Source organism: Mesocricetus auratus, unplaced genomic scaffold (assembly GCF_017639785.1).
Source record: "Mesocricetus auratus isolate SY011 unplaced genomic scaffold, BCM_Maur_2.0 Super-Scaffold_100011, whole genome shotgun sequence".
NCBI classification, from domain to species: Eukaryota; Metazoa; Chordata; class Mammalia; order Rodentia; family Cricetidae; genus Mesocricetus; species Mesocricetus auratus.
The window spans coordinates 8323288-8341720 of NW_024429195.1; the positions used below are offsets into that span (position 1 = coordinate 8323288).

Sequence of the window (18433 nt, forward strand, 5' to 3'; positions counted from 1 at the left end):
AAGCTAAGTTTCTAAGAGCTCTGAAGAGGATCGCCTGGCACAGACGTTTGACAGGATGTCGTTTCACTCACAGCCCATTGGCGTGTGGCATGAACAAGCTTCTCTGTCACCAGGAACCCCTGAAAGGTGGAGCTGAAAATCACCCTCACTTCTTACCAGCAACTCAGTGAGCTTTAAATGTCACCAACCTTCCCTCTAAAAGCTCTGTAAGGACTGAAAGGGCAGGAGGGCAAGGCAGATAGGTAAATTCTCTTACAATTTAGATCAGCAGGAAGGAGATGGAAGAGAAGAGGATCTGTCCTATTTTTTATTTAGAGAGAGATTGAGAGAGAGACAGACAGACAGACAGAGACAGAGAGATAGAGAGAAAGAGATACTATGCAGATTTTCTTTAAAGTTGAGATCCTTTTGCCTCTGCCTCCAAAACGCTAAATTGCAGGCCTGCCGGCGCCTAGATGAGGCATTATTGCTTATGTCTTACTCTGAGTGTAGGCGGTGTTTAACTGTGAAGCCCCTGTAAGCTAAGAGTCTACCTACCGTGCTATAGTAACTGAGACCGCACACGTAGATACCAGCCTTCACTTAGGCTTTGAGTTACCAGGCAGGGCTCAGACCACTCTGCTCACTTCAGTGGGAGAATCTTACCTAAGAGATGTCACATTAACCTTTGAACCATGTGTCTCAGTGAAGCGGAGTTCAAAGGGCAGATGCCTTCAAATTATGTGTTTTAGATAAGAAATCCCTAAGTGTGTCTATCCAGGTCTGATTTTCATCAGGCCCGTGAAGCAGTGAAAACGAACCAAACAGGCAGAAAAGAGACTGGCTGCCTAAGTCAGAGAGACCCAAGGAAGAAGAACCCTGTCCGTCACGTGGTAGCCTTGTGGACTGGCCTGCTTGCTTAGCTCCCATGAGCTCCAGTTTTCTCCCCTGGGAAGTTTAGCTACCAGCACGGGGGTGGGAGGAGCAGGCACATGAACCCTCCTTCTGCTGCCCCACCCCACCCCCAATGAAACTGAGTAAGTTTTACCTGGGAACCCTGAACAGTTACTGACATTGTCCTCAGGGCGAGCCAGTTGTTGGCAAATAAACAAGCAGGGAGAGTACTTCACTTTTGGAGGAGGGGGACTTGGCCTCTCACATGATTGAGAGTTGGGAGTTTGATGCCCCTTGACCCCCCCCGTTTCACAGTAAGACCGGCGCGCGCGGTCCTAAATATGTAGACAGACAGATTAGTCTTAATGTTTAGAGTTCTTTATTTATTAAGTCAAGTCACTTCCCCCTCTTACTGAAAAATAGATTCTTATACAATACTTACGATTCCAGCTTCCCCTCCATCCACTCCTCCCTGTTCCTCCCACCTTGGTTTTATTCTTTGGCTTTTCTTCTCAGCTGGACCTCAGTAGCATTTCTTACAAAATCGGTAAGTTTGGTCCACCTCCATCAGTGACCTTCAGTTCTGACTGTTCATCAGAACCCCTCGGGGGTGGAACTTAAAATAGATTTCCTGACCAGCCTCAGAGACTGTTTCCCTAGGGCCGAGCCAGCATACATGGGTTTGGAGAACTTACGCTCCCCTGTGTAGAGGGTCAGGCTCACACACCAGCTATTAAAAACCCTAGGACATGATACTGATTGGAAACAAGTCTTTCTTTTTCTTCAGTGTTTGTTCATTGGTTGTCCCAGGCGTGTTCTGAAAACCCTTATCTAAGCCATCGCTGGGAACAAGTGTGTCGCTGGGCAGGGAGAGTCACAACACATCTTGAGCTTTCAGTTGTGGTCCAAGAAACTCAGGGAGCGTTTTGTTTGAAAAACACAGCGGAAGCCTAGGAGATTCCTCAGCAGCGGGCTGCTCTGAGACGCTCAGCCAGAGCTACCAGATGAGAGCGAGGAAGTCAAGGAATAGAGGATGAGGCGAAATGAACTCTGGTTTAATCTTGAGCCAAGAATTGTATTTCAACCCAAGAGCAAATTGAGCTGCAGTCTAAAGGGGAAGGCCAGGTGGCTGTCAGACAGTGTCACACGGTTCCTCCCCGACTCTCCTTCAGTTGTGTGCCAGGACTGTAGTTTGAAATAAAGGAAACTACAGATCACCTACATCAGTGGACTTCAGCTCAGGGTGTGCATCAGACTCGCCCAGTGGGCTGTGCTTCTCTGCATGGCTTCAGGCACAGGGAGTGAGCACAGTGACGACTTTCTTCATGTGACTGCGCAGATGGCTCCCAGCAGCTGATAGGTGATTGTGCAGGCCTCACAGGGACCTCATCTCTAATGCAGTCTTACCCCCTGGAACTCAGTTCCTGGGAGCCTGCCCTCGGCACAAGTCTTGTGACCTGAGGAAAACGTACAGCCCTTTTCTTTCACGTGGACTGAGTCTGTCAGAAAACGAAGGGACACACACACAGAGAATCAGAGGGAGATTGGCAAAGGCCCTCTGGCTTCCCCTCGTCACAGAGTCCATGACCCCATCTGTTATTCTCATCTTCAAATTCATAATTCATAATGAATGCTTCTTTAGCTAAGGCAGCTGAGCTGGCTTTTTGTCACTTACAGTCATAAGCTCTAATGAGCATGTTTATTATGTGCGAATTATAACATGGGTCATGCTCACAGGGGTAAGAAACCAGTGTGTTCTAAACACGGAAGCAAGAAAATGCAGAAGAATCCAGCCAGGAGGCAGGAGACCCAAATCTGGATCTTCCTCTAGACTCTCATAAACACAGGGAACCATGGGCTTCTAACTTGAAGTTCTTATAGATTACCGAGTTCCATTGTTAACCAGCTCAGCAGCTCAACAACCCAGGGGAAAGGTTGTTGTGTTTTGTTTTACATCTTTAACTGTAAGATATCCTCTGGGGTCTATGAAAGGGTCAGAGTGGAGCCACTCACTCTCTTGAGGCTTCTTTCAACTTGAGAAGCTGTACTAGTATGGCACTTGGTATCACAGGAGATTCCTTGGGAATTGTTCTCGAACGTTCATCACACACATCAGATGGGGGTGCACAAGCAAGCATGAAAGTGGGTACCTCGTGCTCCTGAATGATGAGCAGCGCTGAAACGTTTTTTAGATTTCAATACTCTGATTTCTATACTGGGGAGATAGGAATGTTGATAAAATGTTTTCCGTGCAAACATGAAGATCTGAGTTTGGATTCCCAGTGATCTTGTAAAAAGTAAGGCACATGGCAGCTGCACATGCCTGTAATCCCAGTCCTGAGGTGGCAGAGGCAGGAGGATCCTGAAACTCACTTTCCTGCTAGTCTAAGCAATTGGTGAACTCCTGGTTCAGTGAGAGACTCTGGTGGATGAGAAATTGTGGAAGTTCATTTGTATGCCAGGGATAAATACTGATCTACTACCCAAGGCCCAATAGATTGCTTAGGCCTTTGAGTGCCCATCCCGCAATGAGGGAGGCTCTCTCAGCCTGGACTCTTGGGGGAGGGCCTAGGCCCTGCCTGGATGAAATGACAGACTATGGACACCCCCATGGAGGGCCTCACCCTCCCTGGGGAAATGAGGGAGTATTTGAGGGGAGAGTTGGTGGGAGGGCACAGGAGGAGGGGAGGGAAAAGGAGAAGGACATGGTATTCACATGTGAAGCAACCTTGTTTCTAATTTAAATTAAAATCTAAAAATCAAAATTTAAAAGAAATTGTGGAAGAAGCCTTCCATCAAACCCCTGACTTCCATGCTCTCCCACTCTCATAGGTACGCAGGAACACTACACAAACACTACACATACCAACTTGGCCTAGCTTTTCAAGCTGTGTTGACTTTTCTTAAAGGCAAATAACCTTAGAGCCAAGCATTCTCGACTTCAACCTATTTATGTGAACAAATATTTAATTCATTTGGCAAATGTTTATTAAAAGTCACTGAAATGCCTGACGTTGTGTCAACTGTTCTACCCTTGTGGAGTGAGGAGAAGGTACAAGTCTCTGGGATGTCAGACTCAGTCAGGGATGACCAGGATGCATAGTCACCTGTATGATGAGTACCACAGCGGGGAGTGATGTGTCAGCAACAAAGTCCTGAGCAGTGGGGAGGATGGGCAGTGGTGGAGTAGCCTGGAAGGCACCTTGAAGAAGCAGTGGGTTCATCTCAGGGAGCAGGGGTGAGTTGGAGCAGGGCAGGAGCATGGGTGGGGCAGAGTAGGGCAGGACAGTCTTCTGGCAGAGGAGCAGCATATACCGAAATATGGGTTTGAGAGCCTGTGACCAGTGCTCAAGAATCTACAGGTCTACACTGTAGTAAAAGCCATTTCCCCAAGATGCACCTGTGCATTGATCCCAGAGGTGTAGGGAAGCCAGAAGTGAGCCAGGGCTGTTGGGACTCTAGGAGAAAAATGTTAACCAGGAACGATGAGGAGAACCAGCGATATCAGACTGATGGGATCTTAGAAAAATAAACAGAATGCATCATAAATGAAGTTAAGAGAGTGGGTGGCTGAAATTAGGAAGTAAATAGTAAATAATGAGAACTGCTCTGTTGCTAAACACAACATGCTTCAAGCTTTATGCACATTGACTCACACACCCCATCAGGTAAACCTTGTTATCCATCTCAGAGAGGTCCTCTCTACTCTGTCCTTCACCTAATCCCTCTTCTGCATGCATAATAATCTTAGACAGTCTGTCGTTCAGTTATTTAAAAAGTCTCTGTCTTACTGAATGAACACTCTCTAAGAACAAAAGCTTTGTTTCATTTATGGTTGTGTTTCCAGCCACTCACTAGAAAGACACCATAGGAGCGCAATAACCAGAAATGAATAGATATCATAAACCAAGCCACAGATAGCTTGCAACAGACTACGTAGCCTGGTGGTGTCAGGGCCAAGAAAAAAAATGATGTGAGTAGCCAAGGAGTCTTTAGATATGGGATCGTGAGCTCCCAGAAGGCACAGAAAGCAGAGGGACTAGGTTTCCATCCCTTAAGAAGCGTATAAGAACACCAAGGACTGGGGAGATGGCTCAGCACTCTTAAGACTGCTGACTGCCCTTCCAGAGTACCTGGTTTGATTGCAAGCACCCAATTAGCACCTAGAAACCACCTGGAGCTGCAGCTCCAGATGATCCGGGGATCTGACACCCTCTTCTGTCCTCATCAGGCACTAGGCATGCACACACACGGTTCACAGGCACACATGCAGGCAAACACCCGCACACATAATATAAATATTAAAACAAAATATTTGAAGGAACACTAACTCATTTATTTTATGCATTCAAATACCTAACACTATGTACTAGGCACCTGTGCTGCGGGTGTTACGTCAAGCATGGCAGCAGTGGTACCTACAGTCTGTGGGGGAGAGAGAAGTGAGGCAGGTGGCCAGGCAGGGCAGTATCAGCGCCGACAGAACAGGGTGTGCTGGGATGGAGAAGAGTAACAGTGGGACAGAGCGTCAGTGCACTGGTCTGCAAGGAGGCCCTTGGGAAATCACCTGGGCTCCTTATCCTTTATTCAACACCAGGGCTTCCAGATGAGATGTGTGGAATGTTTGCATACATATACTGAGATCCGTGGGTGGAAAGACCCAAGCTTGAGCACAAAATTCAGTTAACGTTTCATGTGTATACTTGACACAATACACATGGACAAAAGCTAATTGCTAATATTTCAATGCATCTTTAGTTTGGGGGTTTTTATTTTATTTATTTATTTATTTATTTATTTATTTATTTATTTTTTGCCATACTAGTGATCAGCTTAGTGACTATGTTATCTCCTTGTACATGCTGAGCAAGGGAAGCATATCTCCAGGCCCTGACCCAGTGTTTTGATGGCAGCCTACTACATACTACATACTACATACTACATACTACGGAACTTTCCCGCATGCGTTACTACATCAGTGCTGGAAAGGTTTTGGACTCTAGAGCACTCTGGATTTCAGATTTTCACATCGGGGAGGTTCAGCTTGCACATGAGTAAAATCCTACAAAACAATGCTTAAAGAGAAGACGATACTCAAGAGTAGAAACAAGGGCAGGAGGAGAGGCAGGACCAGCACTAAGGATTGTGGGGTGAACTGAGACCATGAAGGCTCTGTGGAGGTGGACATTGTGACTATCACACAGGTTTGTGGCCAACAGGAAGGCCACGATTATCCCCCGACTAAGGTTTGGTTAAGAAATTCTGTCCTCCAAACATACTTAGTTTCTAGCCAGAAACCAAAGGAGAAATGACTCTTGTGTCTTCCAAGGCTAGGTGACCAGAGTAGAAGCGCAGGACACTGAAGAAGCCAGGGGTGGGGTGGGGGTGGGGAGGTGGGTTGGAGGTGCGGGGGTATAGAGAAAGGATGTACAACAAAGGATATTTGGGGGGGCAGGCGTGGTGGCTCTACCTGTGATCTCTGCTCTCAAAGGCGGAGGGAGGAGAATCACAGGTTCTTGGCTGCCCCACACCCCCCTCCTTTGTCCCCTGGTTATTTTGTCAGTTCATCTGGAAACACCTTACACTCAACCTTTGCAGCAGGCCCCACCTAAGCAACTTCCGTTCCACCGTATGGTGGCCATTGCTAAAGAGCGTTGCAGGGGGTCCTCAGGGAGCAGCAGGCAGGAGGGAATTTATTTGGAGTTTTGGCTCCCGAGCTTGAGAGAACAAACGACTCACGTAGAGTGATAACAATGCATATTGAGCCAGGCAGTGGTGGCGCACACCTTTCTTTGATCCTCGTACTGGAGAGGCAGAGGCAGGCGGATCTCTGTGACTTGGAGACCAGCCTGGTCTACAGAGTGAGTTCCAGGACAAAGAAACCCTGACTCAAAAACCAAAATGAAAGCACGTATTGCCAATCCAGCCTAAAACTTCCTATTCATTATGTTGAAGTTAAGACCCAAATCTCCCTGTGTAATTAAAGTGGTCTCCAGACTTTACACCATGAAAAGTGTAAAAAGGATCTGGTAGTTTCAATTGGAGTTTGCTAATCTCTAGAAACCAGGAGAAAGTGATTGCTTACATGCAAGGGCATTGGTTTTCTCTGAGGAGAGGAAAGCTGTCATATCAACAGTCTGACGGACCTGCTCAGTCTGAGCCACTGATCGGGACATTCACCTGGTGTGAGCAGACGGAGAGACAACGTGGGAAGACAGAAGGCCCAATGTGCCCTTAGAGAGACAGATGATGACAGAACACAGAGACGAGATTTAATCAGCCTAAGTGTGAATACCAACAAATAAGGCTGTCCAGTGACCCCGAGTTCATATCAGTGTTCCGAGGTGAGCTTTGTGCTTAGAGAAAGAGCTGGGGCGTTGGGGTACTAGTGATGGTTACGTGAGCGTCCTGAGGGGATCTCACGGCTTGAGGGAGCAAGCTGGCCCCCTGTAGATGATTATGAGAGCTTCACGGTTCAGCCTCCCGCTGTGAATACCTGTCCACCCGCATGTGGAGCGTGGTGTGTTCTACCAGGCTCAGTTGTTTCTGTAATCCATGATGACCAAAGACCAGAGACTACAAGATGACTTTCAGAGGCCAAAAGACAGACAGCAAGTCACCTAGGCCTTTATCTTGTGCTTGTCTCCTCCAAGGAGAATGAGACAGTCTGGGTGTCACCAGATCCTAGACAGACATGTCTTGAGTGATTTACGTATCAGGTAAGTAGGGCCCCCAGATTAGAGGAGACAAAGGCAAGACGAAAGTAAAGATGCCAGGCTCTCTTCTGTTTTCAGTAACTTTGTAGTGGGTGCTCTTTAGGAAAAGCGGTTTCTAAGTGCCTTGCTACTTTTCAAAGAATCCAGTCATTCATCCGTGTGGTCACCTCAGTCAGCTACAGGATGCTGTCTCTAAACAGGACTCGCAGTCAAGCAGAGAGACCACATATCCATTGTTAGGAGTGTGTTGGTGACAGAATGAGACTTTTGTGGGGACTCACTGCACACATTCCTGTATTTATATTCAGTTATTTCTTCAGCCCGGCTGGCATTATGTCCTGACCCCAGTTTAATCCCGTGTCACTATAAAGTCCCGTCCATTGTTAGCCTCCTCCCGTAGTGCTTAGTGGTTGTCTTCTGTAGTTTTGGGTTGCATCTGGTCCAAGCTGGCCTCTCTGGATTCGTCAGCCTTTCTCGTCTCCATCTTCTGACCCATCAAGGAAGGGCGCACGAGTCCCTCCCCTCCCATCTTTCCCCCTAAGCCATGCCGCGGGCCTGTCTTCCCCTTCTCAGTCTCTGCTGTGCCCCACAGCACTGGCTAGGAATGTTTGAGCTGTTGTGTTACTGGATACCATCTTGCTGTGGGCCAGATGCCCTCCGCAGCAATGCAGTCCAGGGAAGCAGGGCGGGCTAAGGGATCTGTCCTGCGGAAGCTAGCCGCAGGCGGAGGAAAGGAAGCCACTCTATAATTTTTTTTTCCCAGCAGCCTCCTTAAGTCTATGGGTGACAGCTTGGGCACCTTGTCTGGGACGAGGAAATGAGCTCAGAGCTGAGGAAACTTGCCCCAGGTCGCAAATTAAATCCGTGCTGATGCAGAAGTGAACACAGCCTCAGACTGGAAGCTGTCCAAATAGCTGCAAGAGAAAAATCACAGCTCTTTGAAAGCCTCGAAGCGTCCCACCACGGGCTCTGGGCAGTTACTGGAAGCTGTGCCAGACTCGCCCGTCCTCTCTGTCCTGTAAACACGCTGCACGGTGGATTACTCATTTTCTCTCTTGCCTGTGACTGAGGCTGTTTTCTCACACCCTACCCCTGGTTTCATGGTCCCAAGGATTTCATTTGAAGGGCGGGGCATTCTTCACATCCCTCCACCCCAACCGGAGCCTGAAGTCTGGACCAATGAAAGCACAGTACCTCATTTACTGGCACTAAGGCCTGGCACTATTTAAGTGGTAGCAGGAACGGGCTGTGAGTCGCGTCTGCTTTCTCCAGAAACAGGCACACCGTTGTCTGATCCGGACATCTCTGAGCTGAAGAGAGGGAAGGGCGAAAGCCTGTAGGGCCCCGACTGCCACCATGTGCTCCAGCAAGTGTACAAGATACATCGGACACTCCCTGGTGGTGTTTGCTGTCCTCTGCATCGTAGCTAATATTTTGCTCTACTTTCCTAATGGGGAAACAAAGTATGCTTATGAGGACCACCTCAGCCGCTTTGTGTGGTTCTTTGCCGGCATCGTAGGCGGAGGCCTGCTGGTAAGTTACTCGCAACTGTTTTCTCTGCAAAACTCTTCTCCTCTTGAATGGTAGAGTGCATTTTTCTCCCGGGAAGTTTTCTGTAATGCCTACCTGTAAATCCTCCGGATACTGCTGTCGCTTTTTTCTTGTAAAAGCAGACCATTCCAAGGCTGCGTTAAACTTTTTTTTTTGCTAATCTCATTAGATGCTGTTTTAATAAAAAATCTTTTACCTTAGAGTGAACTCTCTGTCCCCTGACGCTTTTACTTTACAACTTGAAAAAAGGCCACTTTTCAAGATGTGAGTGACTATCCAGTTTCTGAGTGCTGGAGTGACAGGCACTTCTCGTTTTCCCCGGGGAGAGAACAGTCTGGGGGTTTAAATCTTTCTCTGTTTCTTATTTTCCACCGTCTGTAACGGGGGTATTAAGTGACTGCACTGGTATTTTCAAATAACTGTGGGCTTTCTCCTGGGTTTGGAGTTAGAAGCAGGTTAGTATCAGTCTAATGGTGGAATGTGTTGGTTTTCTCCAATGTTCAATTTTAGTTGAAGCTGACAGGAATTTACTTGACACATTTAGCTTTGTCCTCAACTCAGACAGAATGGGGACCCATTTGGGTTTGCTCATGTAGAATGCTGTGACTAAGAATTGCAAAGAGAAATTTTATGGGGTTGTTGCTGTCATAGAGAACACTATTTTTTTTCCAACTAAAAGATGGTAAGGCTTGTAACCCTAATATGTGCACTGTGGCATAGCTTGGTAAATGTGCCTTGAGTGTAAGCATCATAACCACTCGTGTGCCCATAATTAATACAAATACAATTAATGAACAAACGAAGTCACTGCTTAACACTCACTGTGCTTAGTGTCTTTGCCCTTAAACTTCAAGTAGCCCATTCTTGTTTGAACAGCATCACTGCTGAGTTGAAATAGATCGTATTTTTTAAAGAGAAATTTTTATCTTTGTTTTACTTGCTCAAAAGATTTCCAGTCATTCTACTCAAGATTTGATCTTCTATGTTAGACAAGGAGTAGAATCACATTTAAAGACAGACCTTAGAACCAACAGTGCTAACAGCTTTCACGTGAAAATATGGTAGGGATTCTTCCAGAATGCTCACATGTATAGATCACTGCTTCACATTCTGTATGCTCACCCACCGTCCATGGAAACAAGCACATGCAATAGTTCTGTTTCTTCTCAGGCTTTTCATTCATGATATCTGGTTAATCTAACCGTCAGAAGTGAACTGCCTAACCCCGCCCACACGAGCTCAGGAAGGACACTGACTTAATTCTGCTCGCCTTCCCACCAGATCCTCCTGCCGGCTTTTGTGTTCCTTGGGCTGGAGGGAGAGGACTGCTGTGGCTGCTGGAGTTGTGAGAACTATGGCAAGAGATGCACAGTAAGTCTCCTCTGCGCAGCCTCCTGGGCAAAGGCTCCATTCCTGACGTGGGCCTGGCTTACTTCCTGCCTCTTCTCTCCCCAGATGCTTTCTTCCATAATGGCTGCTCTCATTGGCATTGCGGGATCCGGCTACTGCGTCATCGTGGCGGCACTGGGTTTGGCAGAAGGGCCAAAGTGCGGTGATTCCCACGGCATGTGGAACTACACCTTTGCCAACACTGACGGACAGTATGTAATTGTTCTTTACCTAGCAATACTTTCTTAACCGCCACACATAAAACCAAGTCATCTATCTGTCCATCCACCCAATATTACCTTACAACAGCTCATTTAGTGTGTAAGGATGGATAGGCAACCATCAACCCGGACAAATTCTAGATGCTCCTGAATACATACACTGACTTTGTTCTTACAACAGCCCCATGTAGAGACTCCCATAGTTACTTCTCATTTGCAAATGCGGAAAAGAAGCAAAGGAAGATGGTGGCTTATCCAATCTTTCATTGCTTGAAAATACCAGTGAGCGGTGAGTCTCTGAACCCAGCCTGTCTGCCTTGGAGCGTTTATGCTCAGATAACTGTGTACATTACAGCCCAGTGATGGGCAGGTCAAATGCAACACATCCTATGAGTTCACAAGAAAGCATCGTAGTATCCTTTTGTAATCAGAACCCAGGACAAACAATGCTCCCACCCTCCACCTGCGTATGCTGGCTCACACGGAACATACAAACACTTTTGATTTACCATGAGACACAGGAAAGGTCTCATCCACAACTCTAACATCAGCGTAGTTAAGTGAGGCCCCAGTGTGTTGTGCTGGCATTTTTTTTATCGGTTACAACAAAGGAACAGAATAGAAAAGCTGGTGGAAACTGGTATATGCGGGAATGAATGAGTACACTTCATCCTTTCCTGACGTGGTTTCTTTAAAAGAAGAGGTTTTACTTTCATCTCTCTCTCTCTCTCTCTCTCTCTCTCTCTCTCTCTCTCTCTCTCTCTCTCTCTCTCTCTCTGTGTGTGTGTGTGTGTGTGTGTGTGAGAGAGAGAGAGAGAGAGAGTGAGTGTATGCATGTATGTGCGTGTGCATGTGTGAGTGCAGCTGCCCACAGACTCACAGACTCCGGAAGAGGGTTTTGGATACTCTGGAGCTGGACTTACAGATGGTTGTAAGGTGCCCCGCGTGAGTGCCAGGAACGGAACTGAGGTCCCATGAAAGAGTATCACATGCTCTTAACCCCTGACCATCTCCCCAGGCCTGACTCAGTTTCTTAAGCTTGAATTTTGAAAGGCTAAGTTCTTGAAGGGCAAAAATGAAAAAGTCATAATGACTAGGATTGTCCAATCTCAGCTCCACAGTCACTCTCTAAGAACAGGAAGAAGTGAGCTGACTTCTCTGTCTCTCAGTGATTTCATCTGTAGAATGGAACCAATGGCAGTTGTTATGGGCATTAATGAGATGGTGTGTGTGTGTGACGTGCTCATGCTAAGGGTGACACATTGTGAGCTGTGCCAGCACTAAGGTAGGATGAACATGACCGAATGATAGCCCCTGAAGGGAACCTAGTACTTACTGGAGTGGAGATTTTATGTCGCCAGTGTGATTCATCTTTGTTCAGGACATAATGTCCTCACAGAAAATGATGATTCATGTCTGTACAAACATGTAGAACAGTTGTATGAAACTGCCTCCAGGGACAGTCAAAATGCATGCAGCCCGGATGCATGGAGGGTTATGTCTATCACTCAACAAATTTTAAGAGCCATTTGTACACATCTCCCATTGCTCATTTATGCTTTATTTATTTATTTACTTATTTAAAAACTTCTTCTAGATCATCCCTTATTTTATTCTGCCAAGGGATCTCAACATGTAGAGTAACTGACAGTTCCAAACTGTTTTTCAGTAGTTAAATAGAGCCAAGGAAAATTTTGACTCTGTGACCTGAAAAACAGACTTTGTTCTATTGACAAGAGGAAACACAGGGCCAGAATGACAGATTCTTGTTTTGTTTTTAGGGGTGGGGTGGTGGCAGTGTGTTTTGTTTTAAATCAACAAGTTGAATATCTTCTTGGCTCAGTGTACTGTTCCAAAGTTAGATATCTGGCTTCAAGTTGGGGTAGGAAGAGGTGATAAGGAATTGTACCAGGCCTCTATGAGGGGTTAGGTCACTCCCTCATGCTCAATGTTCTCACACAGTTGAATCCTGCTTTACTGGGAATCCAAATATTCTATGAGGTAGTTAGGGCTGACATTCTAGAAAAGAAATCCATCATACACACACACACACACACACACACACACACACACACACACACACACACACACTCAACCCTAGCAAGGAGGCCTGGTGATTTTTAACAAAGAGGGTTCAGGTTGTTATTTATCATTCTGTGGCTTTTACTACTCACTGTGTTCCGGACACTGTGCTGGTGGCTGGGTTTAGGAAGAACGGGTGTCAGGCTCTGCCTCTGCCTTCATGGAGCTCAGCCTTGGGGAGTAGGGATATAACAGGTCTTCTCTCTGGAAGGTGCTTTTCCTTGGTAGCCTTTCACACTTCCTTTACCAGATCCGTGCACGTGGCATCTCAATCCTTGCCCTTCCGTTAGAGTCCATATTCTTTATGGACAGAACCCACCATTATGTCCTAGCATCAGCTGGTTCGAACTCACACACAAGCTCAGTAATCGAGGTTGAACAGCTGAAGGGAAGTTGCTCTGTGTTGCTACAGAGGAGAGGCATGCCTGTAGCACCATGAGAGTAAAGAGACTGGACTTAAACCCTTGGGTTTTCTATAGCCAATTAACTTTTTGCTTAAAATTTTAAAAAAATTATGTCAACAATTTGAATTCTAACCTGGCAGAGTTTGGATAGCTTTCAAAAAGTAAGTTGTTTGGTATCTTAGTAAAATAACATCTTAGAGTTGAAAAATCTAATATAAAGTATATTTTCCAAATAAATATTTGCTCAATATCTTTCCCATAGATATTAAACAATAATAAAAATGGGTAACAGAATAAAAATATGCTTTATAAGTTTACTACCCTCCAACATGAATTGTTTTCCTTTTTCCATATCTGTTTTTAGTTTACATCCACATGAAGTATGACTTTTTTTAAAACTTGATTTTAAATATGTTGCAAATGTGGCTTTGCTTTTTTTTCTCACAAGAAATCATTTGTATTTTAGAGAATATAAAAATCCTAGATTAGTGTCAAAATTTGTGCTTTAATTGTATGCTTATTATTGCAAGAACATTTGGACTGCAGCTTGTCGTTGGTTGGAATGGTATGCTGTCCAAGAATCTAACACACAAGTTTTGTGTTAATTCAATTCAATTCTGTGTTTCTGAATAAAAACTTGCAAGCAACAAAGTAAGTCATGAGATACCTCTAAGCTACAGTCATGTGCCTGAAGTTTCTCTTCTGACCACAGGTACCTTCTGGATCCCACTACGTGGTCCAAGTGCCATGAGCCTAAGAATATTGTGGAGTGGAATGTGACGCTATTTTCTACCCTCTTGGCGTTTGGTGGACTTGAATTCATCTTGTGTCTTATTCAAGTCATAAATGGAGTGCTTGAAGGCATGTGTAGCTATTGCTGCTCCCACCAACAGGTGAGAATTTGTGTGACAACGTTGAGGTCTAGCCCCGTAGTGTTCAGTTGCCACAAGGCACCATTCTTCTCATCAAAGAGAAAAGGCAAAGCCAGACACGCTCAACATACTTTCACTTACTCTTCCTTCATCTTTGCAGGTAGGCATTTATCAGTTCAATGTGGCTTCAGCACTGAGTTTCACAGACTCAGTCATCTTGGTTTGTAGATGGCTCTGTGGGCACAGGAACACTTGCCCACAGACCCAGTACCTCTTCCAAGTCAACCCCTGTTAGTTTCCCTTACCCCACTCTGGTTACAGCTACACATGAGTGTCTAAGATGCATGCCTTCATGCTCCTTAAGTACACATGAATAGTAACCAACACTGATAACATCATATGTAACACTAAACTCACTTTCCACTGACTCTAGCATTAAGGAGGATGTTTAAGGTCACTCAGGCAGGAGGTAACAGACTTCAACTCTTTGCCCAAAGTCCTTCCTCTTAATCTATACCCTGTACTTCCTGTCCTGCTGGATTCTCTGTAATTCTCTCCTAATAAGGTAAGGAGTAACAAAAAATGCCTATACAGTAAGCATGGAGTACAATTATTAGCCTTTGAATAGCCCTTTGGAAGAAACTTTCTGTGTGAAAGAAAGTCAGGAAGCTCTGGTTTCCTGGGGATATGACTTAGGAGTGAATTATCTACTTTTTTCATAATGGAGAAAGCTATTTTTTCCTTATCTTCCTAAAAATATAATATTATTGAACAATGGGAAGTTAAGGTTTGGTCCATTTTGGGAAGTTGCTGTTTTATGTCATATTCTTTAAAACAAGATGAAGTAAGCAAACTTATTTCATTTATATTTTACATCCTATGTCATTCATCCCTCTGATTCAGTATCTTCTGACTTGCTCTGAAAATAAAATAAAAAACAAAACAAAACAAAAAAACCTAAATAGAAACCCAAAGTCCTTGCTACCAGGAAAAGTTTGGCTGTAAATATTCCAGGAACTTTCTATACATTTTGAGAGGAAGTTAGAATAAACATCTATCTTTCCCTATCACGCAAGTATCACAAGATTAAGAATTCTTTTGGGATCCTGCAAAATTTCCAAGAAAACAGCCAAGTTAGAAAACTTCAGTATGACAATGTTTTTCAGGCAATGCAGGGGACAGAGAACAGAATAAAGCCTTTGGGACTGAGTCCTAAATGCAAACACTTGCTCACCCTTGAAACTCATCCAAAGCAGAGCATAAACTCAGAGTCCAGCATTAAGTCCAGAGCTGCTGCTGGACTTCCATGCATTTGGGGCACACATAAGGAGTTGGTGAACAAAATTGGCTCTGTGTTCTGTGAGGAGAGATAATCTCCTGAACTGGAGGCAAGCACATGGGTCCTCATAGTAGACACTGTAGAAAGGGCTTCTTCCTAACATTTAGGAAGATCTACTACCTTTATATGCAAGACAAAAGATACTCTCACAGGACAGGGCTGGCTCCCAGCTTGGTAGCATTTGATCAGAAAGGTTACCCACAACAAACCCACACCAGTGGGAGGTTCCCACGCAAACACTACAAGTCAACTTTGTGTCAATATCAAGCAGTTTCCATGAACACTTTTCCATAACTTTTCCTGGGGAAAAAGTAGGTCTGGTTTGTTTAGGAAACATTTTGTGAGCGTTGTCTGATCCCTAGTTGTGTAGCTGGCTAACTTCCAATAAAGACTGAGGTCACTCTGTGTTATTTTTGCTTTGGATGAGTTGCACTGTGTGTTTGACACCGATAATAACCTAACATAAATTTCATTTTCTTTACAGCAATATGACTGCTGAAAGGACACAAGACAGCACTACATGCTCCCTTTGTTTCCCTGTAACTTGTATATTTCACTCGAGTTATGAAACTTTGTCCTGGTGTATCATATTCCATACATTCTGCTTTTATAAAGAAATGTGCTGACATCATCACATGATGTCAGTGTTTGCATTTATCAGGCAAACTTTGTTTAAAGGATGAGGCAACAGACTGCACTCACTCTGAAGGTATTTTGCAGACTGAATGAATGTTCAACTCTTCAACATTTAAGATAAAAATCACCTTTAACTACTGTGCATATGTGTATTTTAAATAAAAGATCTCCAGTTTCCCTTTTAAGATCCAGAAGGACAGGAAAACTTCGAAGAGATGTTGTTTAAACTGTTTACATGGTGTTTCCCATCTCTAAGAGGCCCCTCTGAAGTGAGAGAGAAGCGCTTGCCTGGATTTGGAAAGCTCACTGAGAAAGCGCTAATCCAAGTACGTGAGAAGAAATACGCGAAGCGGCCAGTGGCTGTGGACACAACCAGAGGCTGAAGCCTTCTATCGTGTAGAAAGCTTTTTGCCCTTCAAAGACAGAGACTGTGTAGAGAAGAAGGATAGTTGGACGAGAACGAAGATGGGAAATGGAATAAAACAGTTGATCACCGTGGTTGGGAAAATCGGTTGGTGGAGTGGGGACTGAAGACCACAAAGGGAATGCCCCCAAACTCCCTTGTTGAGCATAAAACGAAATATTCTCTACCGCTGAGCTGTTGTTTTTGGTTTTATATGAGAAGAGGCAACCTCTCTGGTCAGACAATTTATCCGAGTCGTGTAGAGAGGACGTCTTCCTAACTCTTAGGAAGATCTATTACCTTTTGTGGAAGACAAAGGGTCCTTTCAGGGTGCAAGCTTTTGGTTCCAGAGAGCTGGTGTCTAACTTAGTAGGACTTAGTTTGAAAGGTAACCCAGAGTGAATATACCTAGTGAATATACACCAATGGCATTGTCCTACAGCTCCTCCTCCCCCGCCCCTCCCCCTCTGTGGTCTACAGGTTGAGTAGCATCTATGCCGAGAGCTTCCTTTCCTCTGGGTCCTCTCTCCTGCTTTCCTTGTCTTACCCTCTCTTCTACCTTCTTCTTTCTATCAACAGACAACCGCGGCCATGCCATCTCTTGAGGCTCTCAAGCCAGCTAGGTATCTTTCTTTTCTGCTGGTGCTACAGTCATCAACCTCCTGGGTAAGGTAGCAAGTTTTTCTCTCCTAGTGTACACATTACATTTTTTGTTTGGTTTCGTCTTGTTCTGGTTTTGCTTTGATGTAAAAGAATCCCATAGCCGGGTGTTGGTGGCACACACCTTTAATCCCATCAATCAGGATGCAGAGGCAGGCAGATCTCTGTGAGTTCGAGGCCAGCCTGGTCTACAGAGCAAGTCCCAGGGCAGCCTCCAAAGCAATACAGAGAAACCCTGTCTCAAAAAACAAAAACAAACAAACAAACAAACAAACAAACAAAGAATCCCTTAGCTCTCAGCAGAACTACCTAGAGAGAGATAGAGCTGTTTATTTGGCCCACGGTTTCAGAGATTTCAGTTTGGGGTCATGGATTGCACCGATCCTAGGCCTGTGATAAAGGTGATAGGAGCATGAAGAGGAGGACACTGGTCATGCCACTCTAGATAGGACAGGAAGACATGAAGAGGAGGACACTGGTCATGCCACTCTAGATAGGATAGGAAGCAGGCTGAGGAAGGGACGGGGGACAAATATAACCTTCAAAAGCATGTCCTCCACCAACCCACTTCCTCCATCTAGGTCCCATTCTAAAATTTCCATCACAGAATCCGCTGTGTTCTTATACAGCGTGCCATTCCTGCACACGGCAAGCTGGAACTCAAATGTTATTGCAGTGATCCTAAAACCATCCAGGGGCCAACAGTTAAACGGATGTATTCAGACCATAGCAGCTGGGATTTTATACGGAGGGCTTAGCTGTCATTCATTTTCTCAAGCAACAGACAAGACAGCTAATAAAGGGTTTTGCTTGCTGTAGGCAGGAGCACTCTTTCTGCAGTTATCTGCCGTGATTCCTGACCTGAAGTCCCACCATCTCTGTGCTGCGATCACTCGGGCAGTACGGGGAAGCCTGAAGACTTCTGTTAATAATATCTATAAGCACATAAAATAAAAATACGTGGATATAGTAAGTGAACCAATACATTGGAATATTTTATCAAAGAAAGTAAAATTGGGGCTGGAGAGATGACTCAGTAGCTAAGGGCACTCACTGACTGCCCTTCCAGAGGACCTAGTGTTGAGTTCCAGCGCCCACATGGCAGCTCACAACAATCTGTCACTCCAGTGTATCCTACACCTTCTTCTGACATCCACAGACATTGCTTGCACACGGTTCACAAGTGTACATGTGGGCAAAACATCCATCCGCAAACATAAAATATAATTTTTGATAAAATTATGTACTAGTTGTCTTGATATCCTACTGTGTTGCTTCAGATATGTA

The 18433-nt window shown here is 45.1% G+C and overlaps 1 protein-coding gene across 1 annotated transcript; it reads left to right on the forward strand.

Annotated features, from left to right (window-relative positions):
* The first annotated feature begins 8840 nt into the window (after positions 1 to 8840).
* On the forward strand, positions 8841 to 16679 carry Tm4sf1 (transmembrane 4 L six family member 1). The gene is given in 5 exon segments (NM_001281413.1): positions 8841 to 9122; positions 10422 to 10511; positions 10596 to 10741; positions 13949 to 14129; positions 15932 to 16679. Coding segments are annotated over 5 exon segments (609 nt in total). The 5' UTR covers positions 8841 to 8945; the 3' UTR covers positions 15947 to 16679.
* Positions 16680 to 18433: the final 1754 nt, after the last annotated feature.